The sequence below is a fragment of the Triticum aestivum genome, chromosome 7B (genome assembly GCF_018294505.1).
Source record: "Triticum aestivum cultivar Chinese Spring chromosome 7B, IWGSC CS RefSeq v2.1, whole genome shotgun sequence".
Classification (NCBI taxonomy): Eukaryota; Viridiplantae; Streptophyta; class Magnoliopsida; order Poales; family Poaceae; genus Triticum; species Triticum aestivum.
The window spans coordinates 143,548,287-143,570,706 of record NC_057813.1 but is presented as its reverse complement, the minus strand read 5'-3'; the positions used below and the strand labels follow the sequence as shown (position 1 = coordinate 143,570,706).

The 22,420-nt window shown below is 44.8% G+C and overlaps 1 protein-coding gene across 1 annotated transcript; it reads right to left on the bottom strand.

Moving 5' to 3' along the window:
- Positions 1-19,546: 19,546 nt before the first annotated feature.
- On the bottom strand, positions 19,547-20,838 carry LOC123160033 (dof zinc finger protein 4). The gene has a single exon (XM_044577853.1). It carries the CDS (start codon positions 20,815-20,817, stop codon positions 19,858-19,860), a length of 960 nt encoding a protein of 319 aa, XP_044433788.1. The 5' UTR covers positions 20,818-20,838; the 3' UTR covers positions 19,547-19,857.
- Positions 20,839-22,420: the final 1,582 nt, after the last annotated feature.

The window sequence follows — 22,420 nt, the reverse complement described above, 5'->3', positions numbered from 1 at the left end:
TTTGCTGCAGATACTAAGTTATCCAGGTGTGGTTGAATTGACACCTTAACTGCTAATACTTGAGAATATTCTTTGGCTCCCCTTGTGTCGAATCAATAAATTTGGGTTGAATATTCTACCCTCGAAAGCTGTTGCGATCCCCTATACTTGTGGGTTATCACTAGTCTACATATATTCACAACACTACCATTCACAATTTACCATACTCAACTTAGATGTTATAGATGGGCTCCATGTCCTTCTCCAGGTTACAGTCCCAGATGTTCTTCATGGATGGCACGATCCATAGAGGTGGGCAACGAGAATCATTGTCGCAGCTTTCTAGTCCGGTTCCACACGATGGAGACTCATCCAAGCTGAAGCAGCATAAATCAGGGATAGCGTGTCCCAGCATGTCATTCATCCGGCGGTGCGCACTGAAGACACAACCATGCTTCATGAACGGTAGGCCTTCAGTGTCATGCATGGAAGGTGGCATCCGCTTCATGATGGGGTAGGTGTTCCCAATAAAAAGCGAGTACTCTCCAAGAGTGTTCCTCGGCACCCACATAGCACCACAGGGGTCGAACTCGGCGCCGTTCATCTGGTACATGCGGCATCTGAGATCTGGACACATGGTGATGTACATAGTAAAGGTCCATGCATAATAATGTTGTGCTCAAATATGGCGGTCACTATAGTACTGTGCAGCAAATAGTACTACTCTGGTATAGAGGAAGTAAAATAACCGGCTTATTATATATAGCCACTCTTGGCTACATGGATGAAATAGTAAGACATGGAAGAACAAAAATGGTGGGAGCTAGTGGGTTCAAGTCTTCAAGGTCCTAGCTAGCTATACGCGTCCTCCAAGGTAAAAAGTACTCCTACTGGTACTAGAACTAGTAAGTAGTACAACAATGAAAAAGAAGGCAAGAAGGTTAAAAAATATAATACTAAATTGTATAACTAGTACAGTAAACATGTCCCATTCAAGAAAAGAAAATAACTAACAAGTACTACTCTACTACTAGAACACACAACAATGACAAAATGGAATACCTGGATAGATGGTGACGGTCTGATCGTGGTAGATTGTGTGACCATGTTGCACATAAGTGGTACCATGGGTAATGACTACTAAGATAGTTGATCCCAATATGCCAAAGTCAGCTACAAGGTTCCAGGTTAGACCAAATCGCGGATGCAAATGCACATCCAGGATCGGCGATGTTATTTTGATCGGGGGATGACTGGTCCCTGCAAAATAATGGAGTACCAATAGGGATGCAAATGATGGTTTGTGCATTCCGTTTGTAATCTCCCGTACCGTAGGATGCCAACCAAATGAAACAAGTCCCCTGGCTTGTCACCACAAAGATGCGGCCTACATGGCACACAGCATCTTCGAAAGTGTAGGGGTACAAATCTGCCGCCGCCAACATGTGCCAGCCTCTGTCATTACTGCCTCTTGTATTGATGGCAATACTTATGTCGAACACCGTGATGAGATAGTAATCGTTGTAGCCGCATCACTTTGTTGGCAGGTCCGCAATTGCTATCTTCTTCAATCTCATGTAGGCATCATCATACGTATTCAAGTGCAGCCAGTCCGGAAGGACGATCCCAATGGTGGAGAAGGGGTCTACGGGAACAGCCGCACTGCTGTGGATGTTGTCCAAAATGATGGTGGTATCCGGCCGGATGTATGCAAGCCAATCTTCATTGGCACCAACCCATACCTATATATAAGACGGTGGGAAACAGAGAATTACAGGATGGAATAACTAAGTACTACATGATCAAACTTCATGACTGACCTGCTCATCGGACACAATCTTACTACCTCTCAACGTCGGCAACTCTAGCGGAGTCAACGTGCAACCATGGCCAGGGAGCGGTGGACTGTTCGAAGGATTGTCCCATAGAATAACCTTCTCCTCGAGGACGCATGGAAGACCAACAAGCATGGCCTTTTCCCAAGCCTATTTAAGCACTGTCTTGAAAAATTTGGTGCGGGAAGCACCGAGTCATGTGGCGGTGAGGACGTCGGAGTGGCGGGCGATTTCTCCCAGAGGATCGTCATCCAAGATCTCTCAGCCCCAACGAGGAGGAGAACCGCCTGGCGAATCCATGGGAGCAGCGATGAACAGCCTTGGTCTCTTCGGGGGGAGGAGAACTGGCGAGGAGGAGATAAGAGTGTAACCGCAGGGCCTCGTATGTGGGCACGCATAGTGGTAGTGCCTCGTGCCCCACTATGGTGAGGCTATTATTTACTACCTACTCGTACTATAGTAGTAGTACTACTACTTTCTCAGCTAGTAGTGCGATGTACTGTACTTCTATAGTGCACCAGATTTCAACTCTTGAATCTCAAGGCCAAGGAGCTACAGTTGCAAGTGGAGGGTACTACTATTCTCTAGAATCATCGTTGTACTATCAATGCAGGGAAAGTACACCTGCGTAGTGGGTACTCTCCGTGCTCTATTCAAGTGCATAGCTGGCCTACTCAACCGCTCCTCTCTCACACACACACTAGCAGCCTATTTATTAGCGACGGTTACTGTGGGGGCAAAACATTTGAGTTCTTTGATACAACGAGACTAGGCTTTTCGCCTCCATTTGTGGAGGTGTAACGGATCTCGTCGAACTTTGTTAATGTTCCTTCTTTATGAATGAGATGAGGCAAAGCTTTTGCCTCCATTTCAAAACAAAAAAAAATCACGTCAAGAGGAATTTCATTTATAGAGCCGATAATGGAGTGAAGTCCATGCGTGCAACGCCTTAAGCTATAGAGTATTAGAGTACTAGCACTTTACGTACAGAGCCATATTGCACAGCTCCCAATGCCGCACCAGGCTTTTCCGGCTCCTTGGGCTTAATTGGGTGGCGCTAGTTTAAATATTATGCTAGGTGATGAGGAAGCTGCAAGCGAGGTGCAGCTAGGGCAAGCACACAGGCGAGAACCTTTGCATGGTGTGAATTGACATATAGGAGTACTACTCTAGTACACGAGCCACGAGACGATGGGAGGGAAAACCCGTTCACGTGGCTGGGCTATCTAGTGCACCCAGATTGTGGTGCGATACGTCCGTTCGACTTCAAAAGTCAAACTACCAGTGTACAATATTGGCTCGCAGCAAGGTTACTATTTAAAAAAGAGCCGTGCGTTCAGCCAGGATTGAACCCACAAAACGAGCTATACACTCCCGCGACCACTAGTAGTAATCGTTGGAGTACAACACAACCTAGAATGGCCTTTTGTTGCTAGTACATTGTTCCTTACATACAAGAAACCACTAATAATGCCAAGAAACTACTACCACTTACCAACCAGCCCTACCAAGAAACGACTACTCTACAAAGTGCCATTATAGGCACATTTCAACCCATGTCGCCCCTTAAGTCAACACCTTTTATTCGACCGACAAGTTAGGCGTTATGACTTGTGGGGCCTACATGTCAGTCTGGACAAAAATCCCCGAGTGACCTCCTACCTCTGGCCCGTCCACTTAGTCATCCTCGGACATGGGATGCAGCTACCGCCGGCAGAAGGCGAGGTCAAACCGCCGGCGGTGCAGAGCCCATCTTGCGGCAGCCCGAATGCCAGCTCCATCCGGCGCTCGCGACCGCTAGCTAGCCAAGATAACACACACCCCGATGGATGCATCCAGCTGCTTGTCTGCAAGGTTAGCTAGCTAGGTTGGCACGACGATGCGGCGGCTTGCTCGCGCGCGCCGCGCTAAGGCTAGCCATCTGGCTCGAGCAAAAACCAGCGCGGCAGCCTGCTCGCGTGTGAGTCATGCTCGGGCCAGCCAACCAACCCGTGCGGACGCCAGCGCGGCGTCCGGCCCGTCCGGCGGAGCGGCGACCAACTCGCTCATGACCGGGGCCACCGATGAACACACATCAGTATTGTTTCAAGTAATGTTCAGGAAAAATAATGATTGGAGGAGGAAGAACAGGATAGAAGGTCAGATGTGGTCCCTCGTGTCAACGGTAAAACAAAATGTGTTGGTTTAAGGTGCCTCCTCAACACGGACGTCTAGGCCAAACCTGTCATAAACGGGTTTAAACGAGCCTAATCGGCACTAAGTAGTAGTTTTTTGGCGTGGATTAATAAATGTTGGGTATGTTCTTGCTATTTTTTGTACAATAGTTTCTTCCTCGGGCTGGTTGAAAGTGTCAGTGTTTTGTTAAATACTCTACATACTGTAAGTAGGTGTGGAAGTTAAGCTTTGGAAGCTAATAAGCTTGGCTAGTTACATAGTGCCTATGTGTATGCAATTCAAACTAAATATTAACCATGAGTGCCTAATATCTTGATGGAAAACTTGAAACTATGGAAATACTAGCAATTTTTGCATGGTTGGAAATACTAGCAATGTTCACGTGCGTTGCAACAGATCATAATTAGAATAATACTTATTCACAAACTTGATAGAAAACACTCTAATTTTGATATACATATATCACTAGAGATATATTATGTTTCAACCAAAATATATTCCTTGGGCTATTTTGGTGACGTGAGGGCGGGATGTGCTTGGTTTTAAGATACAAATTAAGGATTTTTCTGCAAATTGGTAGAGAAGTGGGATGTTGTTGAGAAAATGCAACAACTTACCTCACAATCATTGGATGTAGATCTAATGGTCAGAAATGACGGATGTCAAACACACCGTCCTCACTAACTAAGTCTTCCGTAGGAGTACCAGCAAGATGTCTGTGCATTGCACGAAACATCAAGATGCATTTTTTTATAAAACACCTATTGTGATTGACCCATGCAGGAGAAATCCCATGTGTAAAACTAATGATATCTTGATAAAGAGGAGATATAAGGTGAGGAGGAGTGGGGCGTGGTGGTGATTGGTGGTCGGACTGAGCGGAGCCATGGGGATGGACTACGTCGGCAGCGACCATCATGCCAGTTGGTTCCAGAGGCTTCCTTTTTTAATTTCTCAACAATGAGGTTGTGATAAATAATTAAGGATGAACGAGGGAAGGTCTTGTCTGCAAATGTGGAGAGAGGTGCGGGTATCTTTTAGTTTAATTTCTATCCATCAGATATAGATCGGACGGTCTATATTGCAAGATGGCAGGTGTACCATCATCACCAACTCGGGTTTTTTTATAAGAGAGAAGAGATATAAGTATGGTGATACAAACGTATTATCAATACTTGTTTCCATAAACTTGGATCTACATTCTATTCAACGACTGAGCATGTGGGGCCTTAGCACGATGACTTCTCGACTGTGTAAAACAAAGGTTTTCCCGTCGCCGATAAGGAGGGGGTGGCGGTAGCACACTTTCGGCTTGCTCTAGTCCTAGTAGTCATACTAGGTGGTATACGCGCGTGTATATTTATTCTTTTTCACGTCTCATTTTCGCCGTACTGCCATGACTGTTGATGAATAGATGGTAAGTTATTCACGGGAAAACCTTTGTTGAGCGTGTGTGCGAGAGAGAGACAGCGTGCGTGTGTGATATGTGTAGAGATTGAGGCAATGATAAGATATTCTTTGTGTTCGTGTGTGCGGAGGATAGAGAGAGACACGTGCATGGGGCTTTGTGTTGTGTAACGTGGAGACACATAGACATAATCAGAGAGTGAGTGTGTCAGATACACATGCGGACATGGGGAGAGATGTGTGAGTTAGAGAGATGGAGAATTTTGGTGTGCATCTGAGCTAGAGAGGGGGGGTATATACATACCTAGAACCGAAGAGAATATGCAAGGGTGTGTGTGTCTTAGAAGAAGGATCCAGATAGATGGGTGTTTGTGCGTGTTTGTGTGTGTTTGTGCACGGGCATGTGTGTGAGAGGGAGTGTGTGTATGTGGAGAAGAGAGACCACTAACGATGTAAACCTAGTATAGGGAAGGGGGAATGTGTGACATGTGTGTCAAAGAGAGACAAAGGCATGTGTAGTAGCGGGATAGCATGGGTGCGTGCGGGGAGCAGACTATTTGGAAGATAAATCGAGTGTGTGTGGGAGAGGGGTGTGAGAGAGAGAGAGCTAGCGAGAGAGAGAGAGAGAGAGAGAGAGAGGGAGGGAGAGGAGGGAGAGAGGGGTCGTTTGAGTGTAGAAGTGGTGTATAGATAGGGAGACAATGTTGATGTTGTTCGAAAGTGGCCTATGTACAGAGACGCAAGGGAAGCGAGTCATCGTGTGTGTGTGATAGGGACTTCATGAGAGATCTAGAATAGATGGTGTAGAGAACAACATGCAATATTCAGAACAATGATATATTAGGGAGCTATGGAAAGAGTCACGACATATATGTATATAGGGAAGGAGTTGGGCGAGTCCGCATGCGGGAGAGATAGAAAGAGGAGAGTGGTGCACAAGGAGACAAAGTGTGCTTGTTTGCAGTGGGGGTGGTGTCTGAGGTGAGTGTGCGAGGACCATATAACTAGGGAGATAGATGTTTGGGGGCGACATTTTGTGTGTATGGGAAAGATACACTCTATATAGTGCATGTGCTTGGGAAAGAGAGATGCCGGGAGACCTAGAGAGTGGGGGAAGAGATGTGTGCATGCCCGAGAGAGAAAGTGATAGAGACCTAGCTATATTGGGGTTCGGACTTTAAAAGAGAGGGGGGTGTTAATGTGCTTGTGTGTTCGTGTCCGAGGGAGAGAACAACTTGTGTGTATGGGGGGTTCGGGGGGGTGGCTTCAGATAAAGAGTGAGGTGCCTATATTTGAGATACTTTAGCATAATTGAGATATATATGGTCAATAGTGTGTGCACTCATAGTTGATTAATTTGTTTCACAGTTTGAACTATGAGATAACGATACTTTTGAACATGCGTGATATACTTTGAAGTACCAGAATTACAAACGTAAGATTGGAATTTTGGAATTCGAGTCCATCATTAGCTTTTGTAATTCATTTAAACAGAGGTACATTTTAAGCCGGGATTTCATGATTTCAAATTCATATATCAAACCTAGAGATATACACATACGGGCATGATCAAACTTTATAATCATCCACTTTATTCATACACATACACATTTTTGCTTTTGTCATCATATTTAGGATAAACACATTTGGAATTTCATTTGAATTGGACCATATGATGGTATTTGCTTGCACTAGCTCAATGATCCATATTTGAATTGAATGGACAATCTAAGTTTCGAGTTGGAGACACTGATTTTTGAAACTTGCACTTTTTTTGCGCGCAAAACAAATAAATTCTCGGCCATGATATCATAGTCGGCCATACAAGAGCAGAACACTTAATTTCAGGCGCCAAAAGCTTTCAAACTTCCCGCTCACATCGAAATATATCGTGCCCAAAAGTTTAGCCCTGCGATATTCCTATTTTACCCCTGCCACATGAACGGAAAAGGGCTGCCTTGGTAACACCATTGTTTTCCCCTCTTTGCCCCCAACATTCTTCCCCAGAGCCCCTCCCCGCCCCCACCATGCCAAGCCGCCAAATCTAGTCCTTTTCCACAGTGGTGGACCTCACACCCCGTCGGATCTACCTTCTGCACCTTGGAACCCCCAACTGCCAACTCACCACGTCACCGGAGCCACTTCACCGACTCGCTTGTCCACCGCTCCAGATCTCCTTGACCGCCATCATGGCCCACCGCACCGGATCTGCTTCACCGGTGCCCTCGTCCACCAAAGTGTAGGCCCTTCACTGACTCCCTCGTCCGCCCCATCGCTGGCCCTTCATACAAACCTTCATCCGCCGCAACAGAGCCGCCTCACCGAAAGCACTGTACACTGCGCTGGATGTGCTTCGCCAACGCCTTTGTTCACTACACCGGACCCACTCCACGGATGTCATATTCAAGTCCACCAGCCCTGCTTTACTGATGCCGCAGCCTCATTAGGTTATTTCGATTTGTACTTGTTCGGGTTTTCTCTTCTTTATCGTGGAACTGTTCACTTTCCAAAGATGAGCTTTCTTGTATGTCGACAGGCACCGCAACCGAAGCACCGGGGCCGCTTCAGCAAAGGCGACAGCCGGCCCAAACTCAGCGAGCACCATCGATGATCCTTAGCTATCAAGTATGACAACGATACCCATGTGCCGCCGAGAATCAGCTACTATTATCCAACGGCCGGCGCCTACGTTCACTTTCTTAGCATAAGCACCGCACCTTTGAATTTCTTCAGGGCATCATTCAATTTTTCATGAGACACGTTATTCTGCTTACACCTGTAGGGCCATACTTCTGGCAGTGAACATGTTACATGTGCTAAATTACAAACCAGTGCACATATATTTACAATGCTTTAGTTTTATCCTAAGTATTACTGTACTTCCTAGATATCACTGCCTACTATTTTACTTCTTGCATGCTATATTTATGATAATGGGGTTGTTCTGATGCCACCTATTGGTTCCATCAGACTACTTCATGTTCTCTATGCTTAATTACACATCAGCAAACTAGCATGTGGTTCCACTGCTTTATGTTCGTTTTACCCTAAATTTTCTGATGCTAGCTATTACATCACTACTTCGAGCCTCTGTTCATTATGGGGCCGTTTGGTTCCCAGCCACAGTTTGCCAAGCCAAAGTTTGGCGGCCACAGTTTAGTTGGCATGTATTTGGTTTTTGCCACACGTTATTGCCCCTATGGCCCACTTGTCATAGAGACAATTTTTTGCCAACTTTTGCCAAAGTTTGGCGTCCAATTTCTCAGCCACACTTTGGCTTGGCCACGCTAGTATCCAACCAAACATACCCTACTTTTTTTGTGTTCTTCATCCTCCCAAGTAGTAATTTGATGCTTCCATTAATTATAGAGCTGCCAACCCCATCAAGCAAAATATTTGTTCTTTTGGGGCTGGCACCTCGAACAAGCATAAAAATAGAGTGAAGCACATATATTGTCGTGTAAGCACACACCCTTCTTTCATTAGTTTAGATGAACCATTGATGATCAATTTGAACCAGTGCATGCGATTAAAATTAATTTGACCTAAATAAAGGGTGCAGAATAAACTGCAAGAACTAGATTTGCAACCACAGGATGCTGACGATATCTTCAAAGAACATTGCAACAACAGTGAGGCTTCACAGCAACATATGGTAAGCTAGTGTGTTTTAGTAGATGTGAAATGTAATGTGTGTGGGTTGCTTTCTTGGCTTGTGCACTCAACCTGTAATCTTACCGAATTACAAATAGTTCAGTTGTCTGCTTTGCTATATTGCTTGATTCGAATGCTCGTTTGTTACTTGTTAGGCTATACCTGAATTGGCCAATATGTCAGCAGTGCCATCTGTACTATCGTAAAGAAATACATGCCTAGTTCATTTGACTCCTTAACTTCTCCTATGAACTTCATCACAAGACTGTCTTTGTAGTTTATATGAGGCCACACTATTAAGTGATTTCTTAGATTATTTCAACTGCTTAGATGCCTTGGTAACTTAAATATAGCGGTGGTACACTCCCTTTTTATTAGGTATGTCAACTGGGTCCCGTTTAATCCCGATTAAAGTCTACTAGTGGTATGATAGTTCAAAAGAGTCTTTGTTTTTTGAGGAAATTGAACTAGGGAGCTAACAAAAACTAACTAGATGGGACTGGCAGATGCCGTTTATTTGCCACTTACATCCCTAGTTTCATCTTACCATTTTAATTTCTTTTTGGCTGATGCTGCTTCGAACCATTTAAATATAGGTTGCCAGGCTCGACAATAATTTGTATGTCGTTTACCATGTAAGCTTACTACCTAGATCACGTGATAACTATCTCTTACTTACGTCCAGTGGGAATCTTTCAGGATATTGTTCACACTAGGACACAATGTACAACCCCAGAATCTATTTGTGGAAGCAGTGCGCCATCCATGTTACCAGATGGTAGCAGTTCAGAGGCAACACCACCGGAGAGCAGTCTGAGCACATATATTATAGTTCTTGAGGCTCTACTAGAGGCAGAAAGAGATGGTGTGGCTGCCATGAATGAGGTAATCTCGATCTTGAAGCTGGAAATTATGCAATTAGCTACACACATTATGCAAGCAAACCAAGAATTGGAGGAAGTAAGAATGTTGCGTTTGAAGACGGAGGAGGTCCTGTTGCTTCTGCTATCTGAAGCCGAGGGTAATCCCAGTTCTTCTTTAGATACCAATTGAATTGTCATTAGATTATTATACTTGCATGTTGTGTCATGTCTCTGAATGGATTATGTTGTAAGACCCCCTATGTTGTCCAAGTGTTGTAATGATCTGAATTTTTTAAGCGAGGTAATCCTCGGTACTTGTATGATTGACATAAGGTGAACTATTTTTCGTGTGAGCATATTGTATTGGATTAAATAACTGTTTGACTCAAAGTGTATCCAACCTACTGAATTCGAAGATCATGGCATTTTAATCATAATCATATATAAAGGTGGAATAAATCTTTGTCGTGGTTTTGAAGAAATAAATAACAAAACATAGAATGATGTATGGATATTCATGATCGAATAAAAATTGGATTTGAATTTAGTTGCCAGGGCCCAGGGTAAACGTGAATGCTAATTCTCCCAAATTTTGAACGAAGCGGAAAAACACCCACTATCATTTGTCGGCTGCCTGAAGCAAGTGTCTCTATGTGTAATTGAATAAAATTACTGTCTACCCCTGACACTTCACATCCTAATTGACCCGATTTCCACTGCTGTCGATAAGGGAAGACTAGTGACTTCAATCAGACGTGACACGACCGCCTCTGAGCCCATTCAGACATGGTGGGCGCCAAACGTGGGCGGCAAAACAGATTTGATTCAAGCTCGTCCGAAAGACATGTGTCTCTCCCTCCATTTCCCCATTCATACACGCTGGGTGGCAAAACAAATTCTCCTCGTCCAAAATCGATGTAGGCAAATATTTTAAATAGGGGCAGATGTGTAACTTCCCTCAGACGTCACAAAACTGCCCTACCTGTCAGCCCTGTTCAAACACCGTGGGCGACAAAACACTCTCCTCGCCTGAAATCACTACTAGCAATATTGCGGAGATGCGAGATTACCGTCCTATCCCCAACCGACGTGATATCCGAAATTTTAATGGGGGACAAGTTCGTAACTTTCCCATATTTCAGACAAGCGCGTCCAAAGTTTGAGATCCCCCTCCCCCTCCATTTCCCCATTCATACACCAGCGGCGGCACAACAACCTCCCTGCTGTGGCCAGCCTCCTCCATCCTCCACCCAATCCTCCACCTTGCCGGAGCCGCTACCCCTACCCCGTCGTCCACTACAAGAGATGGACGTCTCTCACCCATGGTGCCGGACCAGGATCCTTTCATCATGTCCTCTCGCTTCATCGGCGCCATCGTCCACCTTACCGTTGCCGCTCCTACGATCACCCTGTCCACGTCAACAGGACTTATCCCCTGACACGGCCGTCTGCCGTCTAAAGTCTTCTTTCGCGCCGCCAACAACCATCGCACCCGCAGCATCCTCAATGTATCAGCAGGGGCCTACACAGCATCACAAGAGAGGTGCTACTCTTTCATATCTGCTTAAGTTATTGATCTCACCCGGAAAATAGATCGTAAATTGTTTACTGTACTTTTCTTTCCTGTGCCAAATCGTAGTGGCTAGTTGAAAGCAAACATTGGTTGCGAAGTAGCTTTGTCTGGCTTGCACCTTCAGATCCGCCATGGCACGGTAACTATACTCGTAAATCTTATGGTTTCCCCCCTTTATATTCACTACCATCATCGTAGGTGCTTCGTGTCGTGCTAGCACTACTCCTCAAGACCTCAACCCATCAAGCGAAACAACATGCCACTCACAATTCCAAAGCTTAGTTGTTGAAATACGAATCTTATATGATTCTCATATTACTAAAACAAAGAATGTTTAATTGGTCACCTAATGTTCCTATATTCATTTCGAAAAGCATGTGCGCCATCCACTAGTCCAGCTAGTTCCACTTTCCTGATTTTATTCCTGATGCTTAGGGTTTTCCCCTTTTATCTACTCTACTATGATCTGCGTAGGTGCTTTCTGTCGTACTAGCAGTACTCCATCCTTCAAGCTAAACAACACAACACTCATGATTCCAAAGCTTAGTTGTTCAAATGTGATTGTGATATGATACTGATATTAGTTAACAGACACATTTAATTGGTTAGCTAAAGGTCCCACTTGAGTTTCCAAATGCATGTCGCGACATATAGAGAGATAGTAGAATTGCATTTCTTTGTCACTTGTTGACTGTACTTTGTTGTCCATACCAAATCTTAGATGTTATTTGAAAGCAAACATTAGTTGCTAACTGCCCTTTGCGCGGTTTGCAGCTTTAGATTGCCACCCACTACCACGGTCAACACTATACTCATCATGCTTACGGTTTCCCCATTTTATGATGACCATGATCAGCCTACGTGGTTCGTGTCATAATAGCACTGTTCCACCCATCGAGCTAAAGAAGCTTAGTTGTACAAATTCAAATATGATATTATGTTGATATTAGTAAAACTGAGACATGTTTAATTGGTCAGCTAAATGTTCCTACTTTAGTTTTGGAATGCATGTGAGCCACATATGGAGAGACTGGAAGGAATATCGGTTGAGCCTATGTTTTTGCTTATTCACATGAGATGTGCTATGCTTGGAATGTCATTTTATCTTGTTTCTTGTTGTTGTTTGAATAAAATACTTAGATCTACATTTTTTAAATAAGAGAGAGTCCTCAAATAGCTACCCATTTACTTCACCACTCACTTGATCATCACTTATATCTTTTTGGAGTAGTTTGTTATTTACTCTTGTGCTTCACTTAGGTTATTTCAAGAGTTGAAAATTTTGAAGAAATACTTATGCTCATGTTCTTCACTTTAATTTGTTTGAGCTTATTATAAACAATTGCAATATATGGAATTAGTCTCAAAGTGATAGATATCCAAGAAGGATATAATAAAAACTTTCATGAAGATCATTGGACAAAATAAACCTGTTTCTTTGTAATAATTTTGAGATATGATGATAGTGATATGTGAGACATGTTGATGAGTAATTGTGCTTTAGTAAGAATATTGGTGTTAAGGTTTTTTATTCCCTATGCAAGCACGAAAGTCAATAGTTATGCAATGAAATTGCATCCTACTTGTGGTGCATTATTCGGTGTTAGTTATTCTTAATGCTCGCTTATGAGATTTTTCGTTTTTTGGTTGGATGCTTCTCACTCTTTTTGCTAGCCTTCGCTTGCACTAAGTAGGAATACTACTTGTGCATCCAAAATCCCTAAACCCAGTTTTGCCACATGAGTCCACCATACCTACCTATATGCGGTATTCCCGTGCCATTCTAAGCAAAATTTGTATGTGTCATCTCTAAAATTTCAAAACAATTTCCTTTTTGTGTGCTCGTACCGCTCATGAAGCGGCAGGGGGTGGCCAATATTTTCCATGCTAGATGTGTCATTCACAAGATGAGTGTTTATTCACTTGTCATTGCACAAGAGTATGGCAAAGGTATTAGGGATGCCCGGTCCCGAAATGAAAAAGAAATTTACTTTATGTTGTCAAATAATAAATTCCTCGGAAAGTGTTGGTATGGAGGGCGCCCATGGATATGGCTAGCCATGGATTGTGAAAGAATGGTGGAAAAGGAATAAACTATATTTTTTATTTAGGAACCACCTATGATATATCTAGCATGGAAAGTGTTGGGAATTACTCGGCAGTTTTCATTGACGGGAAAAGTATGCCTCCCAAAATCTTTTATCTCACAATTTAAGCTTTGAGGTCTGGCACCTCTACAAATCCCTACTTCCCTCTGCGAAGGGCCTATCTATTTACTTTATGCAATTTTTATTTTTTACTTGAGTCTATATCTTATCTTATAAAGCACCAACTAAGGGGCACTATGATCGTACTCGAGCATTGAATGTAGCTAATATGCGAGTGTGTTTCATGAATGGATCAATGATTGAGCATGATGAGCTAGGGATAGCTTTTTTAATGTTGATATTATGGAACACATGGTTGCTTGTTGATATGCTTGAGTATTGATGTCCTCATGTCAAATTATAGACTATTGCTTTGAATCATTCAAGTCCAAGTGTCCATGGTGCAAAAGAAAAGAGTATATGATAAATATGATAGGTAGCATTCCACATCAAATATTCTGTTTTCAGTTGCTACTTTAACATGAGAAGTATTATGAGAAGGAATTGTTGTTATGATGCTAGGAAAAGTGATTGAAATTATCATTAATCAAACTTGTGCACTTTGCTAGCATTCACACTTCATAGATTATTTCTTTTATCATTTACCTACTCGAGGACGAGTAGGAACTAAGCTTGGGGATGCTCATACATCTGCAACGTATCTATAATTTATGAAGTATTCATGCCATGTTTATAGTAATTTTATATGGTTTTGGTATGATTTGCAAGGAACTAACCCGGACTGACGCTGTTTTTAGCAGAATTACCGTGGTGTTGTTTTTTGTGCAGAAATGAAAGTTCTCCAAATGAGCTGAAACTTTTTGACGGTTTTTTTGGAACAAAAGAGACCCCCGAAGCTTCATGGAAGGACCAGAAGTTGAAGGAGTAGGGCACAAGACACCGGGGCGAGCCTGGTGGGCCCGGCTTACCTCGGTGGGTTGTGCTCACATCGAGGCCCATCTTAGCGTGAAACTAATGCCAAAAAATCCTATAAATAGAGAAACCATCAGAAGTAACCCGAGATCAGAAGTTCCACCTCCGCAAGCCTCTATAGCCACGAAAAACCAATCTAGACCTCGTTTCGGCACTCCACCGAAGGGGGGAATCATCACTGGTGGCCATCTTCATCATCCCGGCGCCCACCTTGATGAGGCGGGAGTAGTCCACCCTTGGGGCTGAGGGTTTGTACCACTAGCTATGTGTTTAATCTCTCTCTCTCTCTCATGTTCTTGAGATGGCACGATCTTGATGTATCACAGGCTTTGTTAATGTAGTTGGATCATATGGTGTTTTCCCCTCTCTATCTGTTGTGAATTGAGTTTTCCCTTTGAGATTTCGTTTTATTGGATTGAATAATTTTATGGATTTGAGAACACTTGATGTGTGTCTTGCTATGAATACCCATGGTGACAATGGGGTATCACATTGATTCACTTGATATGTGTTTTGGCACTCAACTCCCGGATTCCCGAGGTGACATTGGGGTAATCTATGCATAGGGGTTGATGCGCGTTCTCATATTTGTTTCTCTGGTAGAAATCTTGGGTCACTCTTTGAAGTTCTTTGTGTTGGATTGAGTATTATAAATCTGAAATTGTTTGATCCATATCTAGGTGACATTAGAGTTGGTTGATGTGTATCATATGGTGTTATTTTAGTACGAACTTGGTTAGATTGATCGGAAAGAATAGCTTGGTGTTATTTTAGTACGAACTCTAGGATAGATTGATCGGAAAGAATAGCTTTGAGGTGGTTTTGTACCCAACAAACAGTTTCTTCTTATGTTCTCTGCTAGATAAGAACTTTGGAGTGTTTTTTCATCGCACGTTGAGGGATGGTTATATGATCCAATTATATTAGCATTGTTGAGAAATTGCACTAGCGAATGTATGGACCATAGGCCTCATTTTCAAGCAATGCAATACCGTTTTTGCTCACTTTTGTTACTTGCTACCTTGTTGTTTTTTTGTTACTATTACAAAAATCAATATCTACTATCATTATTACACTTTTATTACCATCTCTTCGCTGAACTAGTGCACCTATACAAATTACCATTGTATTTGGTGTGTTGGGGACACAAGAGACTTTTTGTTATTTGGTTGCGGGGTTGTTTGAGAGAGACCATATTCATCCTACGCCTCCCACGAATTGATAAGCCTTAGGTGATCCACTTGAGGGAAAATAGCTACTGTCCTACAAAACTCTGCGCTTGGAGGCCCAACATGAGTCTACAAGAATAAAGTTTCGTAGTAGACATCAGACTCCATAACGAGTTTCCACTTAGCAAATGAGTTAACCTTCAAAGGAGGTGAATCCCCAACATGACGAATATGCGGATACAAGATAGGTTGTGGCGAGTAGTGAGGCTCTACATAATTGTAGAGAGGTGTGGTGGTAGGCTTGTATTAACAAAAGTTTCATTTGTATCATCCACATCATGAGCCACGCTTGGAAGAAATAAGGATGATGCAATTTTGGAGGATTTGAAGCGTACATCAACCTCATCCTTGATGGTGGACAAAACTTGTTTCATTATAGCGGATTTGAAATCCGCCATAAATGAAGATAGGTCCACTATGGTGAAGCTAGTGATGAATGCGGGAGTTGCAGGTTGTGTAGTGGCGGGGATTTCTAGGGGAGCCAGAGGCTCCCCAACTTGTGGTGGTCCAAACCATCACCCCCTAGATCGAGCATAATCTCTTTAGGAAGTTAAGCCTTAATAAGTAACCAAAACTCTGATACCAATTGAAAGGATTGAGAGATCGACTATATGTGGGTGAACAAGAGATTACAAATATTAAGCTTAACTCCAATTCTATGGGCTAGAGCGGATAGAGTAAGTTATCCAGATGTGCAATCTATGGTGAGAACAATTTATATGGCAATCAAGCTAGCAACAAGGTAAGCAAGGCAACAAGCTAAATAACAAGCCAAGAAGCATACAAAGCAACTAAAGGAGCGTGAATGGATAAACCACAAGTGAGTTGAGGGCATGATATTTATGCCAAAGTTCACACTCTTTGGGGAGTGCTAATCTTCGTTTGAGTGGTGCCAAATCTCTGGGGTGCCACAAAGTGGCTCACCTTATTCTCCCTTTGAGTCACCCTGACAAATGGGCCTCAAATAACACGAGGTTGATCTTGAACGCGACCACCAAACATTAACAAACTTTCGGAAGCACGCCACAAGTAAGGGAGTTTGCAGACCTTCACTCTTACCGCATAGGAGCTCAAAATCTCCAAGGGTAACAACAATTGGCGATGAACAAGTTTGAGAATCACAAATAGGTTTAGTGGAAGTGTAGAACAGGTGATCCTCCTTCAATCCTCAAAGAATCAACAAGTTTGAGTGGAGAGATTGGGAGGAATCGAGCTTTTAGGGTTTTGGAATGGTGGAGCAATCTCAAGTCAATAGGGTTCATCGAGGAGAAGAGAGGGGGTTGTACCCCTCTAGGCAAAAGTGACAGTTGCCCCGTAGGGGATTCCGAAGACTCAGGGTAAAGGGCCTGGGTACACGAACTAACTAGAGCGTTAGCACACACACTACTCCAAGGACCCACAGATTGGGACCCTAGGGACCCAGTCTGTCCAGATGGGAAGGCCCCACTCTGGGGACCCAGTCCTTCCAAGAGACATACGAAGTGGAGCACTGAAGGCTCTAATCTTCAGTGACCCGGAGGTCCGATAGTCTAGGGACCCGGGGGTCCCAGCAAATGCACAACTTGGTCTAGGGTTTTAGTGGGTTTAGCATGATCCGCGACTTCCTCAAACACTCTACCCTCCTTAGTGTGGTTGTCCTATGGCTTAAATAAAACCAAAAAAAATCTTCAAGTCTTAGAAAAACCAACGCCTTTCCCCTTTTTGAAATAGGGGACAACCATGTCCATAGAAAATCAGCAAGAAACCAATGTCCTGAGATACACTTGATAAATGACATTAGTCTTCACTAAACCTATTGTCATCAACATCAAAATACAATTGAAAAAACAATGCACTTTCACCTGATCCTGCTATGCCAAAAAATATATGTGATTTTATGACAATTTTTTTACAAAACATGTTTGAAATTTAAACTTTAGTGTAAGTGAATGCTAGTCAGTATATAGATACTTGTGATCGAAAAAGGTGTGACACACGACGACTACTTTTTGAGCTGCACGGTGGCTGTTGCGCAAGTCGTTGGTTCGGCCCTCTGGTTAAGCACACTTGCGGGGCCAGCGCTTTGCTATATTCTTCCTCCCTGCTTCCTTTCTGCTCAACGTCTTATGTGTCACAGAGACAGGGACGCCCTAGAACAAATTTAAGTTTTTTTAGAAAAGGAGGATATACCCCGGCCTCTGCATTTGGACGCATGCAACCATTTTGTTAATTATTCATAAAGATCTTACAAAGTAATACATCAAGTCTGAAGCCACCATCTTGGCAACACCTGTCACTATTCCTATCCTCTTGATGAAAGGGTGCCGAATGTCCGAACCGAATACCAAACAAACATCGCATGAAAGCCTAACATCTAAAGTCGGATGCCCTAGCCAAGCCACATGCCGGGACTGGGTCACACACTGGTCCGGCGCACTCTTAGTGGCCGCACTCGTCGTCTTCCACTGATCCATCTCTAGAGCAGGTACTGACGCACCGACCTTGCAAGGCCTGCCGTCGACGCCACCACGGCACCATACAATGGCACCATCCTGCATGTATCGATCCACACACGCCCATCACCCAAACTCCGCAGCGCCAATACCGCCAGAATCCGCCGTCGGCCTTTCGGTAGATGTAATACCGCTCCTCCTCTTGTCTCCTACAGCCAGCACTAGCTCCAAAATGATGCCCCGGAAGGGAGAACGACACCGAAGGCGCCGTCATCGTCCAATTCGGTAGACCCAGATCTAGGGTTCCCCCGGAACATCCCGATTGAGTTGACCTGACCTGCAATAACGATGTCTCGAGAAGAAAACGACGTCAGAGACGCTGCCATCGTCCGCCAAGACCACAGTCAGACGCGGTTTTCACCGAAAGCCACGCCGTCCCGGTCTCGCCGCTGGCTGGAACCACACGGAGCTTTGCCATGAAGACATATGCCGCCGCGGGTACTCGGCAGAGAACAAATTTTGTGCAACATGATGATCGGATCATGGCATACACATTCAGAATGCACAACACCTTTTCGAATAGTTCACGAGGAGCAGTAGGGTGCCCCAGATTTGCTGCCTTCAAGCTCCTCCCCTTTCTTGCTTTTCCTCGACGTCGATGTCGCACCGACGACTACCGTAATGGTGGTGGGCCCCTGCCCTGAAGGGGGTGGGGGAGGGGTCAGTTCTCCTCTGTGGCTCATCGTCGGAATTGGAGCTACGCTATCGCTGACACAGGTGGTCAATTGCTTGTGGATTGGATCTTCATGTGCCTTCTCACTCATGTGCGCTGTGAACTTGGTCGGCGGTCGTTTGCGGTAAAGTCGAACGATGAATCAATGGCGTTAATGTAAAACCTCGACGATGTTTTCTTCATTGTGGTGTGCGTTGTATTGTGTGTGTATCTGATCAGCAGATTGTGATGACTTTTGTCTCTTTTTTTTCTGTTTGATAATTATCGAACGACTCTCTTCTTCTTAATTAAAGGCTCCGGCTAAGAAGAAAGAAAGAAAGAATGCACATCACCGCGGAACAGAACTGTGTCGTGCTAAAGCAACAACCACATCCGGAGTAAGTAGAAGAGCGTGTCACACCGTCTTGTCATAGGCCAAGCTGAACCAACAAACTCCCACTCCGAGTTATCATAGGCCATGCTGAACCAACAACCTCCTACTCCGAGAAGCAATCGACGTAAGCCAGTTAGTTGCGTCCGCCTCAGGTGTCATGACAAAGATATATAGAGAGCTAGCCGATCAGTACACCAGTGCAGTCCACACCGTCGAAATTAGAATTAGGAGTACCGATCATGATATTTACACTGATTAATTGTAGCTACCAGCTACTAAAGCTCGCTGGCTACAACAAACCCGTAGTAATCAATCAAATTTTAAAATGAAGTTCAGCCATAATTTGCTAGCATGGAAAGAAACGACAGAAGCAGCCAAGCTGCCGGCACACTGAGAGGATTAGAAGGTGTAGTATAGATTAAGACAGCGGTGGTTACGATTAGACAAGCCTTCGACCGAAGCTGGAGCAAGCGACGACGGGGCTGAGCGGGCGGCCGCGCGCACGATCGTCATCGCGCGTCGCGCTAGGGCAGGTATACCGTCCCGTCCGGGTCAGTCCAGCTCGCCGTGTTCCAGTACGACGTCGTGTCGCTCCCGACGGCGCCGGCGATGTCGAATATCCCGGCGTCGATCATCGTCGCCGGCGGCCAGTCTGACGCTGATGCCGTCGCCGCGCCAGTTGACCGTGCGGAGAACGGCGCCAGGTCTGCGGTGGAAGACGCCGACGACGGCTGTTCTGTGGATGTGACTGCAGGGGCAACGTCGTCCTCGGCCTTGCGCTGCGCTGAGAAGGTGAAGGCCGGAAGCGGCGTCCCGAAGAGCGACGCGAACGCGGCCGCCTGGTCGGTGAACATCGCCGTCGGCGGCTGCAGAGGCGGCGCGTCTGCGATGAAGGTGCTTGGGCCAAGGCCTGTGAACGGCATGCTTCCGCCGCTCGAGTGGGCCGCGGCACATGCACCAACGTCATTGACGGTGTTCGTCGACGCGGACGAGGCACCGGAGGTGAGGCTGGAGCTGCCAGCACTGCAGCCGGAGCGTGCGTTCTTGGCCTCGCTATTGGCGCCGGAGGGGTCCTTATCGACGTCGGAGGAGGAGGCGGCGGCGGCTTTTCGCTTGGGCTTGCGGCACCCGCCCCCGACGGGGACGTTGCGGAGGAGGCCGCCCTTGGTCCAGTACCGGCGGCAGCCCTTGCAGAAGTGGCGCGGCTGCGAGAGGTTGTAGTTGTTGTAGTAGCAGAACTTGGTGTTGGCCGAGTCGCACCGCGGGCAGCGCACCTCCTCCGGCGCCCCGCCGTGGCGGAGGAGGCCCGCCGGACGATCCGCCGCGCCGCCGAACAGCCGCCCGGCCAGGCCGGGGATGGGCTGGAACTCCTGCATGCCGTGCACTGCTCGCACGTGCCTCAGGGATGGTGGAGCCTGCCGCGAGGAGGGAGCTAGCTTTCGAAGCTTGCTATCTATCTGCTCTGCTCGGCCTGGGCTCTCCATCACAGAAGCGGTTGTGTAAATATCCTCAGAGCGCGCGCTCCCTCTTCCTCCCCGGGCCGCCACGTCATACTATTGCCCTTTAGCTGCGAAATTTATTGCAAGGTGGGTTGTGTTGATATTTTGTGGAACACACGTGCAAAATAGACATTAGGATTAGATAGACAGGTGTGATGAGTGAAGTGAGCGTAACTCAGATGGTTAGGTTCCTTGTCGTGAAATTAGTCCACTAGAGTTCAAGTCCTAGACTTGCCATTGATGGTCGTATTTTTCCAAATTTATTTCGGGCTTTCTGACAATGTTCGTTCAATGGGAGGAGACGTTCCTCTTCACTAAGATAATGTTTGTTCAGTGGAAAGAGACGTTCCTCTTGACTAAGAGATGCCTGCGGTGACTTCATCAATCTCAATATTCTGTGGCGGCCCAGTATCTCGGAGGTATTCATCTATCTCAATATTCAGTGACTTCATCAATCTCAATTGTACTGTGTTCACAAAAGACAAGTGTGATTCTTTTTATTACGAGAAGGGTTGGGCGTGTTTCATTGCATTGTTGGTGTTTTGGATTTCATGAAAAAATATTACTTTGTTTGGCATGTGCGGGAGATAATTGAGTGTGTTTTCTTTTTATAATACAGAATTTTAGTGGGCCTTTTTTGATGATATGATTATGTGTTATCTACTAATCAAGCAATACGTATGCAGAAAAGTTTCTTACGCTAGTAGTTGTATGCACTATATTGTTGCTATAATGCCGCAGTGTTTTTTTTGTCAATGTATTTTTATAGGGTGGTTGCCGCTAGTTGATTTCAGAAGTCATTAACCCAGTCAAAATCATGAACCAAATACTGAATCGGACACATTAATTATGGAGTTTAAAAACATGAGGAACTTAGTGAATTTAAAGATTTGATGTGAGAGAAGAATAGATGTGCATAATTACATGTCCATGCATAAGTATTAGTGATAACTACTGAAGCACATGGTCCTAAAGTGGTATTCACGACGCGACTAAACCGTGTCCACAGGAAATGGGTTGTACAACAGTGTTGATGTGGATCAGCCTATGGACATGACCATAACAGATGTATCAACCCCAAGTGACATGCATGTATAGTTTTATAAAGGTGAATCTTGTCTTTGTGCATGTCTATCTAACATAATGGGATGGTACACTACCTGAACTTCCTATCATTTACATCTTGAGTTTGAAATGAGCATCAAAAGAAGCAAATAGAAGGTCATGCACAAAAGTGTGCTTGCACCATTCAAGAAAGAAGCACGGAAGAGAAAGAAGGACGAGACACGAAGGATGGACCAAGCCCAGAGGTCCGAACGTCCTCTCTGATAGTCCAAAGAGGTTCTAGACACCCCAGAGCTATAACAGGAGGTGTGATGTCTACTACGCAACCTTCTCATTGTATACGTTGTTGGGCCTCCAAGTGCAGAGGTTTGTAGGACAGTAGCAAATTTCCCTCAAGTGGATGACTTAAGGTATATCAATCCGTGGGAGGTGTAGGATGAAGATGGTCTCTCTCAAACAACCCTGCAACCAAATAACAAAGAGTCTCTTGTGTCCCCAACACACCCAATATAATGATAAATTG